General features: G+C 32.5%; 3 protein-coding genes across 3 annotated transcripts in view; 2 read left to right on the forward strand and 1 right to left on the reverse strand.

Annotated features, from left to right (window-relative positions):
* LOC115980117 (phosphoribosylaminoimidazole carboxylase, chloroplastic) overlaps positions 1-18,560 on the forward strand; it is a 45,435-nt gene extending 26,875 nt beyond the window's left edge. Inside the window, exon 8 of the mRNA XM_031102393.1 lies at positions 18,003-18,560. Within this exon, the coding sequence (XP_030958253.1) occupies positions 18,003-18,096 (94 nt within the window). The 3' untranslated portion in view covers positions 18,097-18,560. The remainder of the gene's footprint in view (positions 1-18,002) is intronic.
* On the forward strand, positions 5,186-8,679 carry LOC115980116 (receptor-like protein 7). The gene has a single exon (XM_031102392.1). The coding sequence runs from the start codon at positions 5,205-5,207 to the stop codon at positions 8,160-8,162; it is 2,958 nt and encodes a 985-aa protein (XP_030958252.1). The 5' UTR covers positions 5,186-5,204; the 3' UTR covers positions 8,163-8,679.
* A 4,428-nt stretch (positions 18,561-22,988) lies between the features above and the next one.
* LOC115980685 (stemmadenine O-acetyltransferase-like) lies at positions 22,989-23,438 on the reverse strand. Its single transcript, XM_031102913.1, has one exon. The coding sequence runs from the start codon at positions 23,436-23,438 to the stop codon at positions 22,989-22,991; it is 450 nt and encodes a 149-aa protein (XP_030958773.1).
* Between the last annotated feature and the right edge of the window lie 497 nt (positions 23,439-23,935).

Here is a 23,935-nt window from a genome sequence, read left to right on the forward strand (position 1 = left end):
AAATAAGGGACCATTAGCTTCTTGCGGTCTTTTACGCTTAAAGTATGTTTGGTGGGAGGTGAAATAGGATAGATAAAAAATAATAAAGAGAAAATAAGAATAGGTGTTGTTTGGTAAGGAGAGAAGAAGAGGAACATTTTGGGTGGAGCCTAGGCATTTTTCACCCACAAAAAAAATTGTCTCTCCGATTTGGAGAGAAAATGCTGGAGAAAAGTGACTGTGTAGCAAATGACTATTTCTACCCTTCTTCTCTCTGCCACTTGTGTTTAACTCAAAAAAATTTGCCCCGATTCCTTTCTTCTCTCAACAATAACTTCATCTCACTATTATTCAACATAGAAAATAATTTAAAATTTTTTTTTTTTTTGATTGAAGTATCATTGGTTGAAAATGAAAACGCCTTTTCATAAATTTAATAAAAGAGAGAGAGAGAGAGAGAAGAAAATGGAAATACCTGGGACTGCGGTGAGCACCTGAGATCATGTGTTTTTTTTTTTTGGTAAATGCATCTAAGATTAATTGACATGCAAGTAAGAAATGTGAAAGTGAAAGTATGAGAGGAAAGTCACAAAGAAAAAAAAGATAAGGGAGAGGAATCTGAGAGATGATTTCATGAGAGAGAAGGGTAAGGAATGATAGTGAAAATAATATAGGTGAGGTTGTGAGACCCAGCCTTTTATTTTATTTTTAGTTTTATTGTATACTATTTTTTATTGAGCTCCAACAAGTTTTTATTTTTATTTTTCATTTTTGTTTTAATTAAGAACTAGAGCAGTTGTTGAATGAAAAAAAATAATGTTCCTAATGCAAATAAATGCTTAAATTTAAGAAAATGAGATTGAGATTTTAAGGTATTTCTTATTTTAAATAAATTGTAAATTTCTTATTTAATGATTACAAAGAAGTGGGTGTTGTTTGGTAACGAAGAAAAATAATATAAATTTGTATGTATAATGTGTTAATTTTTATATTATTTAATAAGTACAAATAGATATATATTTTTTTTTCATATTATGTAACAAGGGCATAAAAGTTAATTTATATAAACTACAATTTTTATCCTTCCACTTTTCTCTTCAACCAAACAAAAGACTTTTCCAACCTTCTACTTTTTCACCCCTCCAACCAAACACATACGAGGGAAAACTAAATTTTTTTTATCCTTTCACTTTTCCATCATTTCACCAATTTTCTATCCTCCCACTTTTTCACTTCTCCAGTCAAACGGACCCTTAGCTTTAAGAACTGATTAATTGGGCCAATTTTCATTTAATTCAATAAAGTTAAGAATACAATAAAAATTCACAAATATTTCACACCATTTCTTATGAGAATATGTAATTTGTCTTGTGTAGTATAATTTATCCCACATTTCTTTAAAGTTAATATGATTTTTGGATGGAGTTTGTGATTTGTCTTTCGTTAGAAGTTCATTCCCTTTTTTGTGCATGTGTGTGTGTGTGTGTGTGTGTGTTTTTTTTTTTTTTTTTTTAAGAAAGAAAGAAAAAAAGTAAGTCTACCAGCTTTCACGTGAGCCTTTTACAATCTACAATTTAATTTTTTTAATGACCCATATGTGAGATAATAGGCTAATGTAAGAATATTGTGAATTGATGTAAATTTTTGTTATGCCCAAACAAGCGTGACTGACTTCCATCTGGAAAGATCCAACTCCAAACTCCCAAGTCCATCCCATACTTAACATAACTTTTTTTTTTTTTTTTGAATAATACAAAATTTTGAAAGTGAAAATATATCAATTCAAAATTTCACAATTTTCAAGAAATGATTTCATTTTCCTTCTTAAATATAATGTTCCATAGTTGGATAACTCTTTTTTTTTTTTCTTTTTTTTTTTTTTGATAAATTTACCACTAAGAGAGGCAATTTAAATCTGGACATCTCTCTTAGAAATACTAGAATATATTATTTGAGTTACAAGACTCTTAGCATATAACTTTAGTTACTAAAGTTTAGTCATTAGTGATTTCTTTTTTTACTTCTTAGCATATATAGACTATAGAATTATAACTTATGACATTTACTCTATGATGATTGCTCTAATCATCAAACTAAGACATCAATTATTAGGCTAAGAAATTTTACCAATTAAGTTAACTGAAATTCACTTCTCAATTGTAAGGTTGGCTGCTAAAGTTTAGCTATTAGTGATTTTAGTCTATGATGTTTAAAGTGGTTGTTTTTAATCCCTTAAATGATGTGGTTAAACTAAAAACTAACACAACATCATTCCATAAGAACTAAAAACATTAATTTAAAGTTTATAAAGAACTAAATTTGATCACTTAAAGTTTTTTAGCTAAAAGAGATCACTATGACTAAAATAATTTAGGATTAATTGTATATATTATATTTTTTAAAATATAAATACGATACAATTTGAAAATGACAATCATAATGATTATTGTTTATCATCAAAGCACTAATGAATTTGTTTTCTAAATAAGTTATAATTCATTTATTTTAAGACTTTTTGCCCTTAAAGTTTGGGCTTGTTTTCATTTTGACTCTTTATATTTCAAAATTTTATATTTGATTTAGTTTTCATATTACCCCAACTATCCATTTTAATTAGTAATCTAGTCGTTAAATGCCCCTCATATTTAACTATTTTATGAAATACTTGCTTTAAAATATTGTGGAATGCAAGATTTTCATTTTTGTCCGCAGAAAAAAGTATTATAATTTTTTAGATTACTAATAGAAATGCACAACATTACTAATATAAAAATGAAATCAAATATGGAGGGTGAAAATGAAAATTTTAAAGAGTGAAAATGTTAATAACCCCAATATTATGAGTAAAAGATGTAGTTACTAACTTATCCAAAGCTAGGCACCTTTCTTGACTAGGCTTTCAACAGTTCAACCTAATCTTGTTTGCTTAACTATACAAGGAGAGTAATTGATAATTATTGCTTTGGAAAGATAGGAAAAGAGTGACTTGAATGAAGCCGAAACACCAGTCTATTCTACCCATCTTTTATGCTTTGCTTTTACAAAAAGAGAAATTAGTGCTTTGGAAAGATAGGAAAAGAGTGACTTGAATGAAGCCGAAGCACCAGTCTATTCTACCCATCTTTTATGCTTTGCTTTTACAAAAAGAGAAATTAGTGCTTTGGAAAGAGAGGATGATGATGACTTTACATATGTTTGGAAATAAGGAAAGAAAGAGAAAAGAAAAAAAAATTGGTGATTTTTTCTTTATTTGGTTTTCAAAAACGGGCTGCTGGTCTCCATTACACATTTCTCTCCATTTACACCCATATTGGGTGGCATCGAGAAGGTAGGCCCAGATGGATCACTTTTGCTATGTTTTTTTCCTACCAACCAAATAGTGGAAACCCAACCAATCCCTTCATTTCTTTTCCATTCCATTTTCTTTTACTCGTTCCAAATGTGCATGACATCTACCCAAACAAAGCTAACTTTTTTGAACTAACTATCATGACTATGAATTCAAGACCAATAATTTATAATTAAAAAAAAAAAAAAAAATCTAAGATAGATATCATTCTCTAGTCTTTAGCTTGAACTCCGGTCCTTGCTTGTGTGATGTTTTCTGCATGAGACTTAAATTTTGGTCATTGATCCGCACAAAAACTTTGTGCAATTATACTTATGGAGTGACCATAACGTCGAGGATGCACGATGGTAAGATTAATAATTTTAAAAGGCTAAAACTTAGGTATAGCAGGTTTTTAAATTAAATTAAAATACATAGTTCCATTAAATTTAATTGTCATAGGAAAAAAAAATCAATGTTTGTGTTTAATTGGTCAAGGTAGTCACGTGTTCGAATTTGATTGAGGGACCTAATGTATTGCACCTGAGAAATTGTACTTAAATTTTGTTAATTTTAAGGGTAAATTACATATTTGGTCCCCAACCTTTACACCATATTTCATTTTAATCTATAACCTTTCAATTGTGTCAATTTGGTCCCTAATCTTTTAGTGCCATGTCAATGTAGTCCATGTCATTATCTCTTGGATGAAAATTACTGATGTGGAAAATTAGTTTATTACCACATCAATGAAAACTAATTTTTTATTTTGGTTGTTTACCATGTCAGCAAGTTCCATATAAGAGATAATGATGGTGACTAAATTGATACAATACTGAAAAGTCAGGACCAAATTAACAGAATTGAAAGGTTATTGACCAAATTGAAATATAATATAAAGAATAGGGACCAAATACGTAGTTTACCCAAATTTTAAAAACATTATTTTTATTAATTATGTTATCCAAAGCACTAAGAAATTTTGTAGTTTTATTATATTTTATATTATTTTAAAAATCTAATATAATTTTTTTTATATAAAAACTTGGTTCTACAAACAAAAGGTTAGAATTATATTTAAATGTTTAAATTTATTATCTTTTAATAATTTAAGTTTCTATTACAATTAGTAATCGATCAAGGTATCAAAGCTGGTTGTCTTAAGTTTAAACACTATCTGCTTCACCTCCAATTTAAAAAAGTTAAAAATCCTATGTGTTAAGTCCCACTTGTTTGGATCCACATGTGGGGAGATTGTTACAATTATACTACTATGCTTGTTTCGATATTAATGTTTTCTAAAAAAAAAATAAGTCATTTTTTCCAAAAAGTATTTTTGGAAAACAGTCTCATTTTCTTATATTTGATAGTGATCATAAATGAGACAGAGTTATATTCAATAGTTTTTATATTGCCTTTTAACTTTCTTTATTTACCTTGACATGAGATAAAGTTGTTTCCACTTAAATTTTAGTGGAAAACAATATCTTGAAAATAAGTCATATTTTTAATAGGGTTTTTTAATTAACAAAGGATAATTTTCCTTTAACTTATCTTTTTTGATGCTATCAAACACAAAAAAAATGTGAAAAACTAACTTTATAAGAGATTTTCCATCAAAACAAACACAGAATAAATGGTTAAGTTCATCATTTGTTAATAGTTTAGACTAATTTATCATAAAATGTGCTTTTATTCCATAACATAAGTATTTTATTATTACTTATTCTTAATTAATATTAAAATATTTGATTTAATTTACGCAATGATTTTTTTTTAATCAATGTGTGGGTTACACATGCATAATAGAACCACCGATGAATTTTGTCTATATAAGCAGTTTGTTCCTAGTTTCAAAATTATCAGAGTGCGAAGGAAGTTTTTTGAAGAGACTAATATGGGGTCATCCATGTGTCTCTTGATATCTATGCGCTTGCTCTTCTTCTTGTCGATTTTTCATTATCTAAATAGTTGTTCCTCTTTATCAACTCAGCCAGCGTGTAAAGATTTTGAGAGTTCTGCCTTGTTGCAATTCAAGCAAAGCTTTAAAATTAATGTGAGTGCTCCTTCTGATCCTTTTGCTTATCCAAAGATTTCATCGTGGAACTCTGGAGAAAGGAATGATTGCTGTTCGTGGGATGGTGTCCTATGTGATAGAGGTACAGGTCACGTGATTGGCCTTGACCTCAGTAGCAGTCAACTGTATGGCTCCTTCAACTCTAGCAGCAGCCTTTTCAACCTTGTGTACCTTCAAAAGCTCAATCTCGCTGATAATAACTTCAATTATTCTCAAATTCCCCCAAGCATCAGGTACCTCTCAAACTTAACATATCTCAACCTCTCTATGTCTGCCTTCAGTGGTCAAATTCCACCAGAAATCTTTGAGCTCTCCAACTTGGTTTCCCTTGATCTCTCATTCAATCCATTGAAACTCCAAAAACCCGGCCTAAAAAGTGTTGTTGAGAACTTTACCAGCCTCAAACATCTTTATCTCAGTAGGGTGAACTTATCTTCCCCGGTACCTCACATCTTGGCCAACTTGTCTTCTTTAAAATCTCTTGGCCTAAGAGGTTGTGAACTGTACGGTGAATTTCCCATGGAGATTTTCAAGTTGCGAAATCTTCAATTCCTCAGTGTGCGAGACAATGAAAATCTCACCGGATATCTACCAGAATTCCACAGTAGCAATCCCCTTCGAATACTGAGACTTGCATACACGGGATTCTCTGGTAAGTTACCAGATTCAATTGGAAACCTAAAGTCCTTAATTGAATTGAATATCATAAGTTGCTATTTCTCTGGTTTGGTACCGACTTCACTTGGTAACCTTACCAATCTCACCATTTTGTTTCTCTCAAATAATAATTTTTTGGGGCAAATCCCTTTTTCGTTGGCCAACCTCACACAACTCAGTCAGCTTGGACTTCCCTACAATAATTTTAGTGCACAGACGTTGCCTTGCCTTGGTAAGCAAACAAAGCTCACTGTTTTGGACTTAGGGGAAACCAATTTATATGGTGACATTCCATCTTCACTTAAGAACTTGACCCAGCTTACCGTATTATCCCTTACCGGAAATCAACTGACTGGTCAAATTCCACCTTGGCTTGGAAACCTTACCCAGCTAACTAAATTGGACCTTGGGGACAATAAATTCCATGGTTCAATTCCACAATCAATTTGTAGGCTTGCGAATCTTGAATATCTGAGTCTTTTTGATAATAACCTTAGTGGCAGAGTGGACATGGACTTGTTTCTAAAGCTCAAAAATCTAACTGCACTCCAGCTTTCAGGAGTCCATCTATCATTCCCCATTAATTCAACATTCAACGCCAGTACTTTAAAGCTTGAGCTTTTAGGATTAAATGGATGTAACTTGACTGAATTCCCAACTTTTTTGCATTCTCAGCATGAATTGGAGATTTTGTATCTCTCCAATAACAAAATTCAGGGTCAAATACCAAACTGGATATTCAACATGGGGAAACAAACTCTCTTATCGTTGGATCTATCCTCCAACTTCCTTACAAATTTTGAGTCTTTCAACCACACTCCGCCTATTCTTTCGTGGGACAGTTTACTTGATTTGGATCTCTCTTCCAACAAGCTGCAAGGATCACTTCCAATTCCTCCACCTTCCATCACCCAATACGATGCCTCAAACAATAAATTGACTGGAGAAATCTCACCATTGTATTGCAATTTTAGCTCAATTGTAATGCTGGATCTCTCACACAACAACTTGGGGGGCATGCTTCCCAAATGCTTGAGCAAATTGAGCAACTTGGTAGTATTGAATTTACAAAACAACAATTTCCGTGGAATACTTCCTGGAATATACATGGAAGAAAGTAGATTGAGAGCGATTGATGTAAGTCATAATCAATTAGAAGGGCAAGTACCAAGATCATTGTCCAACTGCACAATGCTGGAGGTTCTTCTTCTTGGTAACAATCGATTTTTTGACATTTTTCCCTCTTGGTTGGGGAAGCTTCCAAGGTTGAGGGTTCTAAGTTTGCAATCTAATGGGTTCCATAGTGCAATTGGGAAACCTGAAAGCAGTCTTGATTTCCCCAAGTTGCAAATCATTGATGTCTCTTTCAATAACTTTACAGGTAAGTTACCATATGAGCACTTCCAAAGTTGGACCTCCATGAAAGTTGCCAACTTGACATTTGACAAGGATAATGCTTATATGGGTGCAGTCACAAGGACCTCCTCACCTTCTTCCACATTTATTAATGTTAATAGTTACACCTTGGAAATAACAAACAAAGGCATCAAAAGACTATATGAAAAAATCCAAGATCATCTTGTAGCTATTGATCTCTCAAGCAATAAATTTGATGGAGAAATTTTAGAAGTCATTGGAAATCTAAAGGGGCTTCATTTGCTCAACATATCCAACAACATTCTCACTGGTCCTATCTCATCTTCCTTAGAGAACTTAAGGGAGCTTGAATCTTTGGACCTTTCTCAAAATAGGTTATCAGGAGAGATTCCTCCACAATTATTGCAACTCACATTCCTTGCATTCTTCAATGCCTCAAATAACCATCTTACGGGGCCTATTCCACAAGGTCAACAATTCTCTACCTTTGAAAATGATTCATATTTGGGAAACACAGGTTTGTGTGGTATGCCTTTGACTAAGAAATGCAAAATTTCTGAGACATTGACACAGCCACCACCGAATTCCAAACAAGGTGAAGGGTCAAATTTCCCAAGTAAATTTGATTGGGTAGTAATAATGATGGGATATGGAAGTGGGTTAATAATTGGGTTTATTATTGGGAATAACCTGACCATAAGAAAGTTGGAGAGGTTTCTCAAGAATTTTGGAAGAAAGCAGTAAAAGTGAAAGAAGAAAGGTGGAAAATGAAGCAATGCAGCAGCTGGATTTGATTAACGAAGATTTTCTTCAGAGATTTCCGTCCATGAAGTTCTTTTTTTCAGCAGATACATATCTATGAAAATCTACCACGTCTGTAATGTATTACGGTCTTATATATTTTGTCATTGCACTGTCTTTTATTTTTCTTTTGAACTTTCTTTCCTGTTATGATGGTATTGAAATACCACATGTTTGATATCGTATATGAATGAAGGTTTGCAACTTTCTTCTTCTTCTTTGAAGCACTCAACTCCAGTCTTCGCTTCTCAGGCCTCATGCGACACTCACGAGACCTCACCTAGATAAGTTAAATAGTTAATAGTAGCTTGCAATTCTTGGGAAATTTTTTTTTTTGAAAAATCGATTTCTGGGTTCGGATGTGGTGGAAAAATAGAGATGGGTAATATATTTTTTTCTGCTTTGTAATATAATATTTTTATTTGGCTACTTAGAAGCTAAAGTAAATTTAGTTAGAAAACGCTAGGCAAATGTTGACATAGTAATATATATAATGCGTTTATGTACACACAAAGAGACACACTGCACGATTTTCTTATAATGAGTGTGCTTTTCTATTATTTTTAAGAGATGGGTCTTATGAAACATGTTTTGATTTTTATAGTATCTGATTTTTAAAATAATAATTCATGACCAATGCAAAATTAAGAATTTTGGCTTGTTAGGATGCTATTGGATTTAAGGTTTGTGAGGTCGGTTGGTGGAAGTTACTAAGGTTTTTGTTGCTATTTATTCCTAGACATGCTTTTGTCTTGTGTGGCTAACCATTAGAATAGGCTGGCTATTCGAGATAGGATACTGCAATGGGTCATAAAAGGGGATTCAGCTTGTGTCTTATGCATAAGTGGTGCGGGAAAGAGTATTTACAAATTGTAATAAAATGATAAGAAGTAACCTCTTGGACAATCCCAAAAGGACCACTTGCTTGATCTAAGATTGTGATAGAGCGATTGTTGTGTTTTGAGTGTTGTGACATGACTTTTTTGTACAAATTGTACACATTATTATAGCCTTGCACTAGTATTATTTCATAGTAGCTTGCAAAATAAAATGAAATAATTCTAGTCAGTAACTTAAGACAACTCCCTTTTTTTGTTAGTAATTAAAAAAATTTGGTTTATGAGAATTTGGACTATCAGCTATGCACTAGGATAGTGACAAGATGATTCAAGACCACAGGAAACAAAATTGTTAGGCCTTGTGTTGGTCTATTCTTGGTGCAACTCATGAGCACTACAGGCCCCATAAAATGGCTGGCACAAATAAGAACTCAAGGTCATAGAAAAAACTTGCCTATTTTCTTAGTTATCGCTGAAACCAGCTTACTTTTTTTTTTTTTTTCTTTTTTCTTTTTTCTTTTTTGATAAGGAAAAAACCAGCTTAAATGATCCAACAAATAGTAAATACACAATTTCATTTACGAGTGGACATTGGCAAAAACATTAGAATTAGAACCATCCAAAGTGGTTCATTCAATGTGATTTCGTATGTCTTCTCGCTTCACACTTCAAATTTGGACGAATACAGTTAGAACTTAGAACCAAAGCCTGTGCTTATTTGTAAAATTCACAAAGAAATAAGGTTCAAAACACTTAGCTTGGATCCATGACAGAAGTCATTCTAATTTGGTCAAAGGACAGCAGCAGAACCAGGCCGCATGTTCTTGAGTCTTAATAATAATATAAACTCAGGGAATTTATAGGTTATAAAATTTGATGAAATCAAGAATGAAAACGTTAAAATTTGTCAACAATAGATGTAATTAATTTTCAGAGAAGTGCCTATTGTCATTATCGACCTAGATTGTTCATAAAAAGTAAACCTGTGAAGGGCAGCCTTACTATGATCAATGACATTAGGTTCAGAAACTAACTTTTGTAGTGATACCAATACCATCCCTCCATTTCAATGGCTTTATAGATCCAAAAAAAAGGAGGCATAACATTCAAGTATTAAATCATAGCAATAACAACAGGACTGGTATTATATTAAGCAGTGGAAACAGAAAAGAGGCATACATACTTTCACAGTGCATAGAGATGTCTTAATGAAAATATGCATAAATATTTGATAAATGATTGCTAACGGTAGCGGCTGTTAAAGTAACGAGTTCGCCATACCTTGCGAAATCCTCAAAAAAACATCATTGAAACTGAGGTGAGGATGAGTAGATTGATTTGATTAAAGGAGAAGCCTTTTTGTTTTTTTTTTTTTTTGTGCTGAGAACTCAGAAAAATTTTCAATGGTGGTCAGGGGGTTTGCACAGAGAAAATCCAGGGAAATCCTATTCTTCAATAGAATTGGAAGTTGAAGGACATGAAAGGCTATATATTCAACGCTTGGTTGTCTAGACTGTAGAGTTTTGACAATTTTATGTGCTTACCCATAAAATGATAGACAGAATTTATGAGTGAGTTACTAGCTAATCTGTCACATATTTTTGTAGATATTCTTACCAAATTTTCCTTTGAACACTTTAATTGTGGACGAGGACCATTCCAGGATTTTATAGAAGCCGTGTCAAGTTTGCTTTGCTATAATCCTTTTGGTTTGCAAATGCTCTATTTTTTCCTTTAATCGTGAAAATAATATCATAGGATAGAGAAGTTTTCCTATTAGACCTTATATTTAGAAAGAGAGAGAGAGAGAGTACAATATTTTCACTAGTTTATCATATTTGTAAATTAGCTTTTGAGGCCTTGTTTATCATATTTGGCACCGAAAGGAATTCTCTAATTCATTGTGGTACTCTGTTAGAACAGAGAAGACCATAGCGTAGGATATGTAGGAAGTTCAAACTAGGGTGGAAGCCAAATGGTGCTACTGCAACTCAATCCTTCGCAAGGCTATATGTTGTATATGGGTGTTTCCTCACTGTAATTATTAAGCCTTCTGATCAGTGGGATGTGACAGTGATTTTGGTTGTTGTTTTAGATAGTTTATTGCGGGTTGATTTGTGTTGGTTTGGTTAGATGTGTGCTTGTTGTACTGTGTTCCTTTGTTAATAAAAAATTTGTCCATCCAAAAAAAAGTATCATTTCTTTCTTACATGATTGCTTGGCCGCTGCTTGGACTTATATGAAAGAACTTGTGAATATTACTAATTGGATTTTAATTTGGAGTTAAAAATTCATCTAACACGGAACCTTCCACCATAATACTTGTTCTTGTGGCAAAGATGATGTACCTGTACATGGACTATCTGAGGTGATTGTTGGCGTTTTGGGAGGAGGGCAACTGGGTCATATGCTATGTCAAGCAGCTTCACAAATGGCTATTAAAGTAATGGTTTTGGATCCACTTGAGAAATGCCCCGCAAGTGCACTTTCATATCATCATATGCTCTGAAGCTTTGATGATAGTGCTACAGTTCGTGAATTTGCGGAAAGGTTCAATTTTTATGAGATTGATGATATTTTTTTTTTTTTTTTAATAGTCAATAGTTTTTGTAAGTATATGCTTTTGTTCTAATTTGGTAATAATATGTCTATGTTCTTGGTAGATAGATGGGATGTATTGACGGTAGAAATTGAGCATGTTGATATTGCAACCATGGAGATGCTTGAGCAACAAGGAGTGGAATGCCAACCCAGAGCCTCAACTATTTGAATAATTCAGGTATGCTTCTTTGACTTTGCCATTTGGTTATTTGACCGCTTTCTTGCAAAATATGAGAAAATAAGAAGTTGAATGAAATCATTTCCTTGTGCAGAAAGCTTTTTTCCTTTGAGGAAATGCATTCTGTTTTATAAAATCACAAAAGTGGATCCTTGTGGATTTTGGTGCTACTTTAGATGCCCACCTTCCCTTAATCTTAGGTTTTCGTTCAAGTACTTTTCTGTTATAGGAAGTGTAGAAATGTTAGGGGTTACTTTATTCCCCTGTTGTCATTCGTAACACAAGGACACAATGGAACTAGCATTTTAGAGCTAATTTTGACTGTTTCTTTGTTGTTAGACTATGCTTATAAGTAATCCCTTTTCAAGTAATCCCTTTTCAACCTAAGATTAGTTAGCTATCTGCTAGAATTTCTTTCCTCTCTCTTGTTATACTTATATGAATAAGTTCATTCGTAATAATAGAGTGACTAAATTTAGGCAAGCTGTCAACCTACCACAACTGGGTCATATCCGTGTTTACATTGTCTATTTTCTCTTCATGGTCTAATCTTAAATGATGCAGAATTACGTGAGAAGCATTCACCTTTAGTATTTAGATGTTAACTTTACATCCCTTTTTGGAGCATACTTTCCTAAAGTCAGTGATTGCCTCAATTGAATTTATTTATTCAATGTTTTACGTTTTCTTACATAAAAATATTCCTACACGTTACACCCACACTACGTGGGGTAGTTTCCAGAATAATCAGCACTAGAGCTATGAGCTTTGGGTTTTTATATTTTGCATAAAAAAAAGTCTTTACTTTGGCTTAGGATGGAAAAGTGACAGTATAGGAAGGGAAATTACCATAAGATTTTATTTTTAAGAGGCATGGATTCTAAACCGTTTGGAGATTACAATTTATCATTTCCATTTAAAAAATTGATTTAATTCTCCTTTTACCAAGATATTGCGGCTGTCAGCCTCTTCATTTATGATTTTTACTCTCTTGTGGGGTGGGGGATCCCCAATCTTTCATGTAGCTATACCCTTATTATATTGATAGTTGCAAGTGTTTTCCTTTTGTTTAAAGTTTACATGCCTTAAGTTTTGATTTAGAAAGTTCGTTACACTCAAATTGTGTTTATGTTGCTCCCATTCTGAATGCAGTTACACCACGTGTTGGGATCATTATGGGTTCTGATTCAGATCTTCCTGTTATGAAGGATGCTGCAAGGATTTTGAATATGTTTGGTGTGCCTTATGAGGTTGACTTCTAATGAACTACAGGGTCTATTTTGGAATTCAGGAGTTATTGATCATTAAATTCTATTTTCTTGTATATTTCAATTCTACCTTAACAAATTATAATATAAAGGTGAAAATAGTTTCAGCTCACCGGACCCCTGAAATTATGTTTTCTTATGTCCTCATCTGCCCTGGAGAGAGGCATTCAGATTATCATTGCTGGTGTTGGAGGTGCAGCCCACTTGCCAAATAATCTATTTCAGATTATCTGAACTATGCTCCATATATTGTTTCACAGCTGCTTTTAATGTCTCACTGGAATTAATTGAGCTTTGTTGTGACTTGCAGGTATGGTAGCCGCACTCGCTCCCTTGCCTGTTATTGGTGTTCCCGTGCGTGCTTCTGCATTGGATGGACTTGATTCACTCCTGTCCATTGTGCAGGTAAAATTATTTTCTTACTTCTAAATTATTACATTTATGTGATGGGTTAGTGTTGTAAAGATCCAGTATCCTGTGAATACAATATTAGTTCTGAAAAACGAGGGCATTTAAATTGGATGTCTGAAATTCTGGAGTCTTAGGGATGCCCTTTTTCTGGTTTTTATAGTTGCTTATCCTTGATTAATTAATGTGTTTGCTTTATTTGATGAGAGAAATTCTATTTTAATTCTTTGGGATGTGTTTTCTTACATAGAGAATTACTATTATTCTTTTAATGTTATTTACAATTACCACATATATTCCTTGGCACAAATACTACTGAAATTAAGGCAAGTTGATGGAGGCGATATTTTGAAGCCATGTTTATGAGGTGAAGAAAATCTCTTTTTATTTTTATTTTTTGAAGTAATTTAATTAATAGGTGCCTGGAGTCAAAAAATTAATAAATAAATAAATAAATCATGGGTGCTGAATATAAGAATATCAATGGCACTAAATAAAAAAAAATCATAGGTGCCGATTTTCTATAGAGCCAAAAAAAAAAAAAAAAAAAAAAATTGGTGCTGAATGTCTATGGCACTAAATAATATCTGAACGGCACCTATCAAAAAAAAAAAAAAAAAAGATCTGAATGGTGGAAGTAGGCGGACGCTTGCTTAATCATGTTGAGATTTGCACAATGAGTTTCATTGCCTTAAAATATTGTCCAATTTTGGAGCCTCAGAAAAGATAGTGCTTCATTCGTTATCTCAAGTTCATATTTGATTCCCCTTCAAAAAAAAGTTCATATTTGATTTCTAATTGCACTTTGTTTTTTGGTATTTGATCGGTAATTAAAAAGCTTTATTGAAAAAGGAGAAATAAGAAATACAGCAAAGGAAACAGTTTCCTTGGTACACAGATAGTGTACAAGGAAAATTTGATCACCACAAAATCCTAATTTTTATTTATTCCTTTGATGATTATGCAGATACCAAGGGGTCTTTTGGCTCAATATTGTAAAAATTAGGCTATGTTTGGATGGGTGGATTTTAGGGAGGATGGAAAAAAAAGAGTGGAAAATAGGAGAGAAAATGGGTGGGAATGGTGTTTGGATGAGAGGGGGAGGGGGAGAGAAAAGTGGTGGGGCCCAGCTATTTTCTCTCTGGGCCCACCACAATTCAATCTCTCCAAAATGAAGAGAAAATGGGGGAGAAAAGGAAGAAGACTGTATTGGACAAAATTGCCCTTCTCTATCCCATGCCAACTTTTTGTCTTTCCGGCGTTGTTTTTTTTTTTTTTTTTTTTTTTTTTTTTTTTTTTTTTTTGGCGTGGATAAATCTCTGCAGGTTTGCACAGTACGTTCACGTTGGTTTTGGTTTGATTTTTTTTTTTTTTTTTTGTGGATAAAATTTTGCACAGTAGACGTTGGTACTTTTTGTTTGTTTTTATCTGTTTTTTTTTTTTTAATATCCTTTTAGCATTTGCTTATTTTATAAATAAATAAAAAAATTAAAGTGTCCATACAATTTTTTTTTAATAATAAATGTGTTACTTTTTGTTTATATATTTAGTAAGGATATAATGGTAAATTTATATCAACTTCATTTTTCATCATCTCATTTTTTATCTCAACTAAACAAAAAAGTTTTCTATCCCTCCACTTTTCCACCCTTCCAACCAAACACAAATGAGAGAAAACTAAATCTTTTCTATCCTTCCACTTTTCCATCCTCCCACAATTTTCTATCCTCCCACTTTTCCATCCTCCCAACCAAACAGTGTTTATAGGTTTTATGTGTATTGTGCAAAGATTTTTAGCTAAATGAGGAGAGATGCAAACCAAACCAAGAAACTGTTGCACAACATATTCAATGTATATGGAAACTAAAATAATTTTTTCTAAAACTAGTAGATAGTTCAAGTTTTCAGAAAAAAAAATATATATATATTTTATGTACTTTCAAAAAATTGATAGTTATGATAATGAGGATGGGAATTCAAACATTGAGCATATTTAGAGACATCAAAAGTGTCAATTAGCATTGTAGGGACACGATTTTTAACGGCCCAAGGATAACGTTGGGCTCGTATGTAAAGGGCCCGAACAATGTGATTTGTAGAGAGTGGGTTTGGAAAAGCAGGACCTTGGTCGTCAGACGGCGGTTTATTCATGATTTACATGGAAGCCCATACGAAGGTGGATTTGGCCTGTATAGCTAAGCCTTACACGGATGTGGTTTGAACGGTTTATCTCCTCGGACTTAGTCCGAGGAACGTCTCATCCTCGCCATTCTTCTTTTTTTATGGGGTCTCCCCCCTTTTTCTCAGCTCTCTCTCCCTTTTATACTAGTATTTCCTTCCCGTTCTTTACCTACGTGTCCGTTTTTCCTTTTTCGGGGTGGTTACTCGTCTTATCAATCCATACGTCAGAGTGGTTGAGAAAAACTGGATAGCATGGTATGAGTATGGGCTTGTCAGGTGTCGGGCTTCACATTATGGTGTTGGCAGCTTTCTCTCGCGTACTGCTCTTGTACTAAGTTTATCTTTTTCTTCATGCGTTTTTATGAGGTGTTGAGTGTGAGATTGTCCTCAGCCACATCCTTGGGCCTTCAAGGAGCTTTCATCGCGCGTCCTCGGCAGTAGGGCTCCTTGGCCTGGACTTTGGGCCCTTAACACAAAGTGGGCTGGGACTTCAAATTTCGGGCCCCACAAGCATAACTCGATAAAATTAAAAAATATGTATTTTTAAATTTTTACTATAATCATAATTAATATATTTATATTTTTCTAATTGTAATTAGTCTACTGTTGAAATAAAATATTATTTTCCAAAAATTTGAACTATATTAGCAATTTTTTAAATATATTTATAATAAGTCATATGAATTTTCAAAAGAAAAGGAAAAAAAAAAAGTCATGGAAAAATTATGTTGTACAACCCAAGACACATCATGCAACTATGACTTGTACCGCCCAACTTTGATCACTAAACCAATTCTTATGATATACTATTAAAATAAAATAAATAAATAATAAAATTTATCTTATATTTAAAAATATTGACAATATTATCTTCTTTTTTAAGTCATGTAATATGTTTGTAAAATATTCAGATTTTTGTTGATAATTTTTTAATTAAGGTTACTAGTTTTTACAAAATTATTATTATTTTATTTAGTTAATATTAATTAATTTTGACATCATCGTGGTTGAATTATAATTTTACCTCAAAATTATGAACCTTTTTGTTTTACAGATATTTCAACAATTTATTTTCTTAAATCTTGCTCCCATATTAGCTTTTGCAACAGATAAAATTATCAAGAATCCTATACTTTTAATAAAAAACTAACCAAAGTTTTTCCCCTTGCTCCAATTAAAAATTAAAATGTAAAAAAAAAAATAATAAAAAAAAAAGAAAATGAAATACATCAAAATCATAGTTTTTTTTTTTTTTTTAAATGGGAATTAAAAGTAAAATAAATTATACTACAAAATATTTGTGTTAAATTTTATGAGTTATTTTGGTCTATTGAAATAATCTAACAATTCCATTGAGTTGAAATTAAAAAAAAGAAAAGAAAAGAGAGATGTTACCATGTCACACATTGAGTTCTTTGGCCAAATTTGGTTGATCGTTTTTGTAAATGATTAATATTCTTTTTCCTTTTTCTATTGGTTTGTTACGATAAACAAAGAGCTACTTGCAATGACAAAAATTAGTATTTAAAAGTCAGTAACCTTAATTTAAAAAAAGAAAAGAAAAAAAGATATTATAGTTAATCATTCAGGTACATGGATGACTACATAAACAAAAAAACATAATTTCAAAATTTTGGAAAAATTAATGTAGTTTCCATAAACAATTAAACATTGAACGTGCCGTGCAGCAGCATCCTTGCTCATGGGTATGAATCCCCCTGGTTGCTCATCCTTTATTTTATTTTATTTATTTTTTAAATAAAAACAAACCAAAAGAACGGAAAACTAATGAAGAAAAGTACTAACAGAACCACCAAAATAACAACTGAATTTCAGCAATCCAATTGACGAAATTGATAAGAATTTTTGTCAGTTTCTCTATCCTCCTTTTTCTTCAATTTTGGTAACATTAATACTGAAATACCAAAATTATATCAGATTTATCAGTTTCTCTCTCTTCTTTGACTTGTATTTCGGCAATACCAATACTGAAATTTGCATCTCTCCTCATTTAGCTAAAAAACTTTGTGCAGTACACATAAAGCCAACAAACTCTAATTTTACAATATTTAGCCAAAAGACTAGATGCCAAGGGGTGTTGCAGTTGCAATAAACAATGCTACCAATGCAGGTTTGCTCGCAGTAAGGATTATGGGGATTCGCGATGCTTACCTATTGGCAAGGTGGGTTTTTTCTCTCTTCCCTCTCTGGAAGTAATACAAAATTGTGTTGGGTATGAAACCAAGAAAAAAAGAACGTTAGGTGATAAGTGTTGCATTAGCTGATTCTGGAATAATATCCTTTGCAGAATGAGCCAGTATCAAGAAGACACAAGAAATGATGTCTTGAGAAAAGCAGAGAAGCTGGAAAAGGATGGTTGGGAGTCTTATTTGAATCCATAAGTACTTAACTGCTTTGCCAGCCATATGCATGATTTTTGTGAGTTTAACACACTATGGAAGTTCAATTTTGGAGAACACATTACCACAGCTAAACTTGGAATTAACTAAAGGATATGTCCAATTAAGGCATCAAGCGGATCAATTTATGTAGGATGAATGCAAAAATGTGTCAACAGAAAAAGTTAAAGTGAAGATGGTACTGGCAATTTTGCTTCAGTTTTGAGAGATCAAGAAGGAAAGGAAGTATAGAAAACAGAGGTGGCGTTTGTTGGAATAGGAAGAAGACTTGTATCCATTGTAGTTGCTATAAGAGGGACTCTGTAGCAGTTAAGTTGAATGAGTCAAAAGAACTTTTTATCCCTTTAGTTGCATAAGGATGTTCTTTTGACCTTAATATTTAGATGGTAATCAATAATTTATTACAGCATTGAGTACTTGTACATTTACGATGAACAATTTTTCTAACTGGTCCCAAGCAATTGTTCTGCCATTGAAGGTCAGCAAGCTGCTCAATTCAAATCTATGATATCTATTGGTAAGCTTAAGATTGTCTTTGGATGGAGGAACAGCCACTTGTTAATTGGATTGAAATATAGATTTGAATATATCATAGTCTATTCTTGTTATTCTTCTGGATAAAAGCCCGGAGAATCTTACACTGCAAATTTCTTGGAGAGTTACCTCTAATCCTGGAAGTTCATATAATTTTTTTGTACCCTGCAATGTTATATCTGGGGAGTAATTTAAAAGATATTAGCAGGCCAGCCCAATTTTAATTGAAACTGGCAAGCCCATGTTGTTTTCACTTGTCAATGAATAAAGGCGGACCATCAAGCTTAAGGGAGATTTGTATAGTAAATATAGGAGATTGAATCTTGATTGAGAAGCCAAGAACAAAAACAGAGAGAAGAGGATCATGAGAATAGAGATGATGAGGAGGTGACCCTCTGAGTCTGAGTCTGAACGATACAAAGCCTCAGCTATTATAGGCGTTGTTCAGAGAATCATTGGGTGTGGCACCTCTTTGGAATTGCTGGTACAATTCTATCTCTCTTGCTTTCTCTCTCCTCTTTCCCTCCCTCTGTTCCTCTCTTGGAAAGCAACCGAAAATTGTTAGTATATATGAGACAAGAAAGTGTGCCAGGTAAACAAATACTATGCCAATTTACTTTTTGCCCCTATCTTCTCAACCAATATGGATTTTGGAAATTAATTTAGGGTTCATATTGAGCGGGTGTTTTTAGGACATTTGTTAATAAATCATTTTTAAAAACTTTTAACACCATTTCCATGCTTAATACTTCCTAATGCTGTCAAAAAAATCCGTTACTTTTTTTTTTTTTTGTACCCTGCAATGTTAACCAATCTTTAAAAAATAACGATTATTTTTTATCAAATACTAAGTTATAATTAGGTAATTAATATAAGGACAAACTTTGACAACAACTTCCTTTAAAAAAGAAAATTAATATTACTACATTTTTTAAAAATCTAACTATTAGCCCTTCAAAAAAAAAAAAAAAAAAAAAATCTAACTATTAGATTGTACGTTCTTTAGACTTTTAACGGGTTTAGTTTATCTTCAATACTTTTTTAACTGGACATTTCATTTTGTTTAAAATATACAAGAGTAAGTGGTAGTAAGTTTTAATCTCCATATTTTATTTAATTAATGGCTAATGTAGCAGTTTCTCATTAAAACAAAATGAGATTCCAATTAAAAAAATACTAGAGGTAAGCTAAACTCGCTTTTAGCACACATTAAATTTTGTGCCAGTCAGATATTATTTATTATATGATCTATAAGTTTATTTTTATAAATAATTTGATTACAAAAACATGCAATGTAAACAATTGATTGATGACATAGTTATTAATTTTTTCTATTTTGGAAATTTTGCAAGTAAAAAAGATATAAGAAGAAAATGTAATTTTTTTTTATTTTTTTATTTTTTGAGGATGAGAAGAAAATATAATTTAATAGTGGATTTGTCAAAATTCATATTAAATAAAAAGATACTAAGTGAAGTTATAATCTTAAATTACAATTAAGTTTGTAGTCAAATTTTGTCTTTAATATATACCCTAACTTTACGTTGAACGTGTCTACTGACTAATCTATCAATGGTAATATTATTTCATTATAACCTTCATGATAGAAACAATATTAAGAATATTAAAATGATTATAAATTCATAATTATTTCATTTATAAAATGTTTATATTTCAAGTTATATTTATTTATTTTCATTTTAATTATACATAAAATGGCAAATAGTACTAGTATACATTTTACACAGAATTTCAAGTAGTAAATAATATACAACTATTATTGTCACGTAGCTAGGGTTGTTACAACTGTGCCCTCCCTAGCTTCATAACATATTTCTGCATAAAACCTTTTTAAGTATTTTAGCTAATGACAGCAGCCAATGAAGAAATTGTGAAATAATTAAGTTTAATTTCTAGCGACAATGAGCGTTTTGTCACTTCTGAATTTGGCCATATCTTCCTCTTTCAAGTTTATCTACGCTTCCATCCCATCCCCCTTTTTTGTGTCTATAAACACAATTACTCTCTTTATATTGTAATTGATCCTAGTTGGTTTTTCTTATTGCATCTCTCAACTTGCCCACAATGCCATACCACTCTTCCCCAAGTGCCAAGTTCACTGGGCACCATAAAATTCGCTGCATAAAGCTTCACAGTGGTAACCACCTTCATCAACAGAAGGATTGTCTTTGATGTCCCGGGCCAAAGGGTAATAACATGTTAAGGCGTTGGACAATGATTGCTTCAGCAGACTTGATTTGGCAATATTGGTGGTGAACTTTTGGGTAGAAGAAGATGAAAGAAGCTTGTACGGGAGGCTGTATTTGGTTTAGAAAATAATACAGATAATGGATAGGGGTTTGTGAAGATGGTTTTACAATCTCCTTGGAGATTACTTCAACCTAGACCTTCATTTCCTCTGTGTAAAGTTCCAAAAATTTGAATAAGTGGTTCTGTGGAGGGTTCTTATTCAAATGGTGGTGAGTATATATATAGAGCTACAAATTTAACTACAAGACAAGCTTGCAAAGTTGACGTTCTTGTGTTCAAGAAACTTGTAGTTTAGTAATATTTTCCATTCCCCTTCTTTGTTATTGTAACTACTGAATTATTGCAAAAAGAAGTTATTGTTTCATTTCAAACTAGTAAGATTAGAATATAAAATTCTTAGAGATATTATGACTCAATAGACCCAAACTTATTGCAGGGCATATACTTGTATAACAAGCAGACTAACACTAGGGTTAACTTAGAGTAATATAGTATATAAAGCTTACATTGATTTCATCATAAACATAATTTAAAATAGTAAATATAGGGTTATAGATTGACCCCAGTTAAATTAACCAATTACCCAAGTTGATTAATTAGTACAAATTACATGCAAATCCAAATTAAGGTACAAGAAAATCACGAAACTTAGTTAAATGCCATGAATAATAAATTTGACATAGTGATTTGATCACAATGGGAAAAACCATTGAAGGCAAAATCTCACCGAGTGAATTGTAGGTCACCACTCTAGAGAATCCACTAACAAGATTAGTGGTTACAGTAAAACCTACTAATCTATAAGAAAGCTCAGTTCCAATCCCCAATTGGACTACTTCTTGTAGAAGATTTATTTTTTGCATGGATCTCTTATTTGTGACTAATACCACAACAACTAGTTGATTTTTGTAGCATTTGCAATGTTCTTCAAATTATGCTTTGATGAACCGGTAGTAACTTGGTGAACTTGGTGCAAAACCTTAGCTGCATAGAACTTCGTAGCCACTCTAGGTATGCGTGTGTCTCTTTATGTATTTGATGATGGCCATAAATATCTATTTTTTATGTTCTGGAACCCTAATGCAAGGATTTTAAGAAGAGCCAAGTCATTGTTGGTTGAAACATAAATTATTGTTTAGTTTTCCCATAGCTTGATAGATCAACATGTATCAATAGGTATTGAAGTTCAATTTTGACAGGCTTTCTTGATCAATCTTATGTCTTCAATTCATACCACTTGAATGTGTTTTTGAACATACTTAAAATTAAGACTCAAATACATGTAAAATTTGTTTTGACTTGGATATGTCAATACATAAAAATTTGACTCGTATAGTGTTTACAAATCCTAAAATAGTCTTGGAAAAATAAATAATTCATTAATATTCTTATTAGAAATAAAAGAAACATAAGAATTACACATTTTTAGAAATCTTACTAGATTCCTAATAAAACTAAATGTTAAAATTGTTGGTATTGGTGACTAGTAGAAGTACTATAGCCACAATAAAATCATCGGTATTGGTGACTTTTCCTTTAGTTGAGAAGATGTTAATTGATAAACATTTTTACAAATATTAAAATTAGGAGAATGATACTTAGTGTATGTTTGGGTAGAGATTAAAAATTAAAATTATTCATTATTTCGCTTATTTTTGCTACTGTTCATGAGACACACTGTACCTTTTGGCATTATTCATGGACTTCACTGTACTATTTTAACTAACTTTTACCTTTATCTACAGTACTTTCAACAATAACTTTTCAGTTTTAGCAAAATAATTACTATTACCCTTACACACATATACAAAATCACATTGCAAACTTATTTTTATATAGTCATACAAATACCAACCCAAAGACCCGAAGAAGAAACTAAAACTCTAGTAGTTTCACCAATGTATTACAAATAACATTACAAGATGATATAATTGGAATACTTTTAACACATGGAAGCTTTTGACTTCCTTTATTTTGGTTCAAGATGGAAACTAACGAAGAAACTGCTAAACAATTTTGCTGTGTCAGCCATTTAGTCTACGCATCCAGCATGCTTATACACTAACATGTTAAGCATTTAAGGTTGTGGTGGAAGCATATGCAAGGAGCTCTGTGTCACTTTCAAATTTAGCCATGTCTTCCTCTTTCAAGTTAACCCATGCCTCTATTCCATCCGCACTTTTGGTGTCTATAAATATAACTACGTTCTTGAAAGGCAAGCTAACCAGACCAATCCACATGGGATTTCCCCAACCAAAATCCACTTCATACATGGGGAACTTGCACCAACTACTGAAATTGAATGGAACTATATCTTCTTTCATGACTTTTCCACTAGCCTCTTTGAGAAAATTCAAGTGTTGAGCGTGGTCTTGTAATTTTTTCACATACTCATTGTCAATTTTTCTTATCGCGGCTCTCACTTTGCCCACAAGGCCATTCCTCTCTTCACTAGACAGAAGGACTGTTGCAAGTCGGAAGATATTTCCAAAAGAATTTCTAGGCAATGGCGGATCCATCCTTGTTCGTAAATTCACTTAGTAACGCGGCCAGCTAAAGGGTAGTAACGCGTTAAGACGTCAGACAATGATTGCTTGAGCACAGTAGAGAACGATTTGGTAGGATCAGTGCTGATTTTAGAGTAAGCATCATTCTCTGTGTAGAAGAAGAGAAATGGAACATACATTGGGGGGAATGTTTGGTCGAGAAAGGAAAGTTGATAATAGCGAAGATGGGTGGGAGTTGGTGAAGATGGTTTGATATTCTCATTGGAGATTACTTCCAGTTCAGCCTTCATTTTCTCCTGCCAAAGTAAGTTCTAACTACGTACTTTGAACAAGTGCTTCAATGAATGGTTCTTATGCAAATGGTGGCATCTATCTATGTATATATAAAGCTTCTGCAAATGTGCTTGACCAAGTTGGTTTGATAAGACGTGCATGGGCAAGTTATTGACTTCTTCATTTTAAATGTAATGAAATTATCTTGCACAAACTTTAACGTGCGAGTGTACTAG

Source organism: Quercus lobata, chromosome 3 (assembly GCF_001633185.2).
Source record: "Quercus lobata isolate SW786 chromosome 3, ValleyOak3.0 Primary Assembly, whole genome shotgun sequence".
In the NCBI taxonomy this organism is placed as follows: Eukaryota; Viridiplantae; Streptophyta; class Magnoliopsida; order Fagales; family Fagaceae; genus Quercus; species Quercus lobata.

What these genes read in the sequence shown, in the direction of transcription:
- LOC115980116 (XM_031102392.1), top strand. Translation starts at nt 5,205, where the DNA reads ATGGGGTCATCCATGTGTCTCTTGATATCTATGCGCTTGCTCTTCTTC.
- LOC115980685 (XM_031102913.1), bottom strand. Translation starts at nt 23,438, where the DNA reads ATGGATCCGCCATTGCCTAGAAATTCTTTTGGAAATATCTTCCGACTT.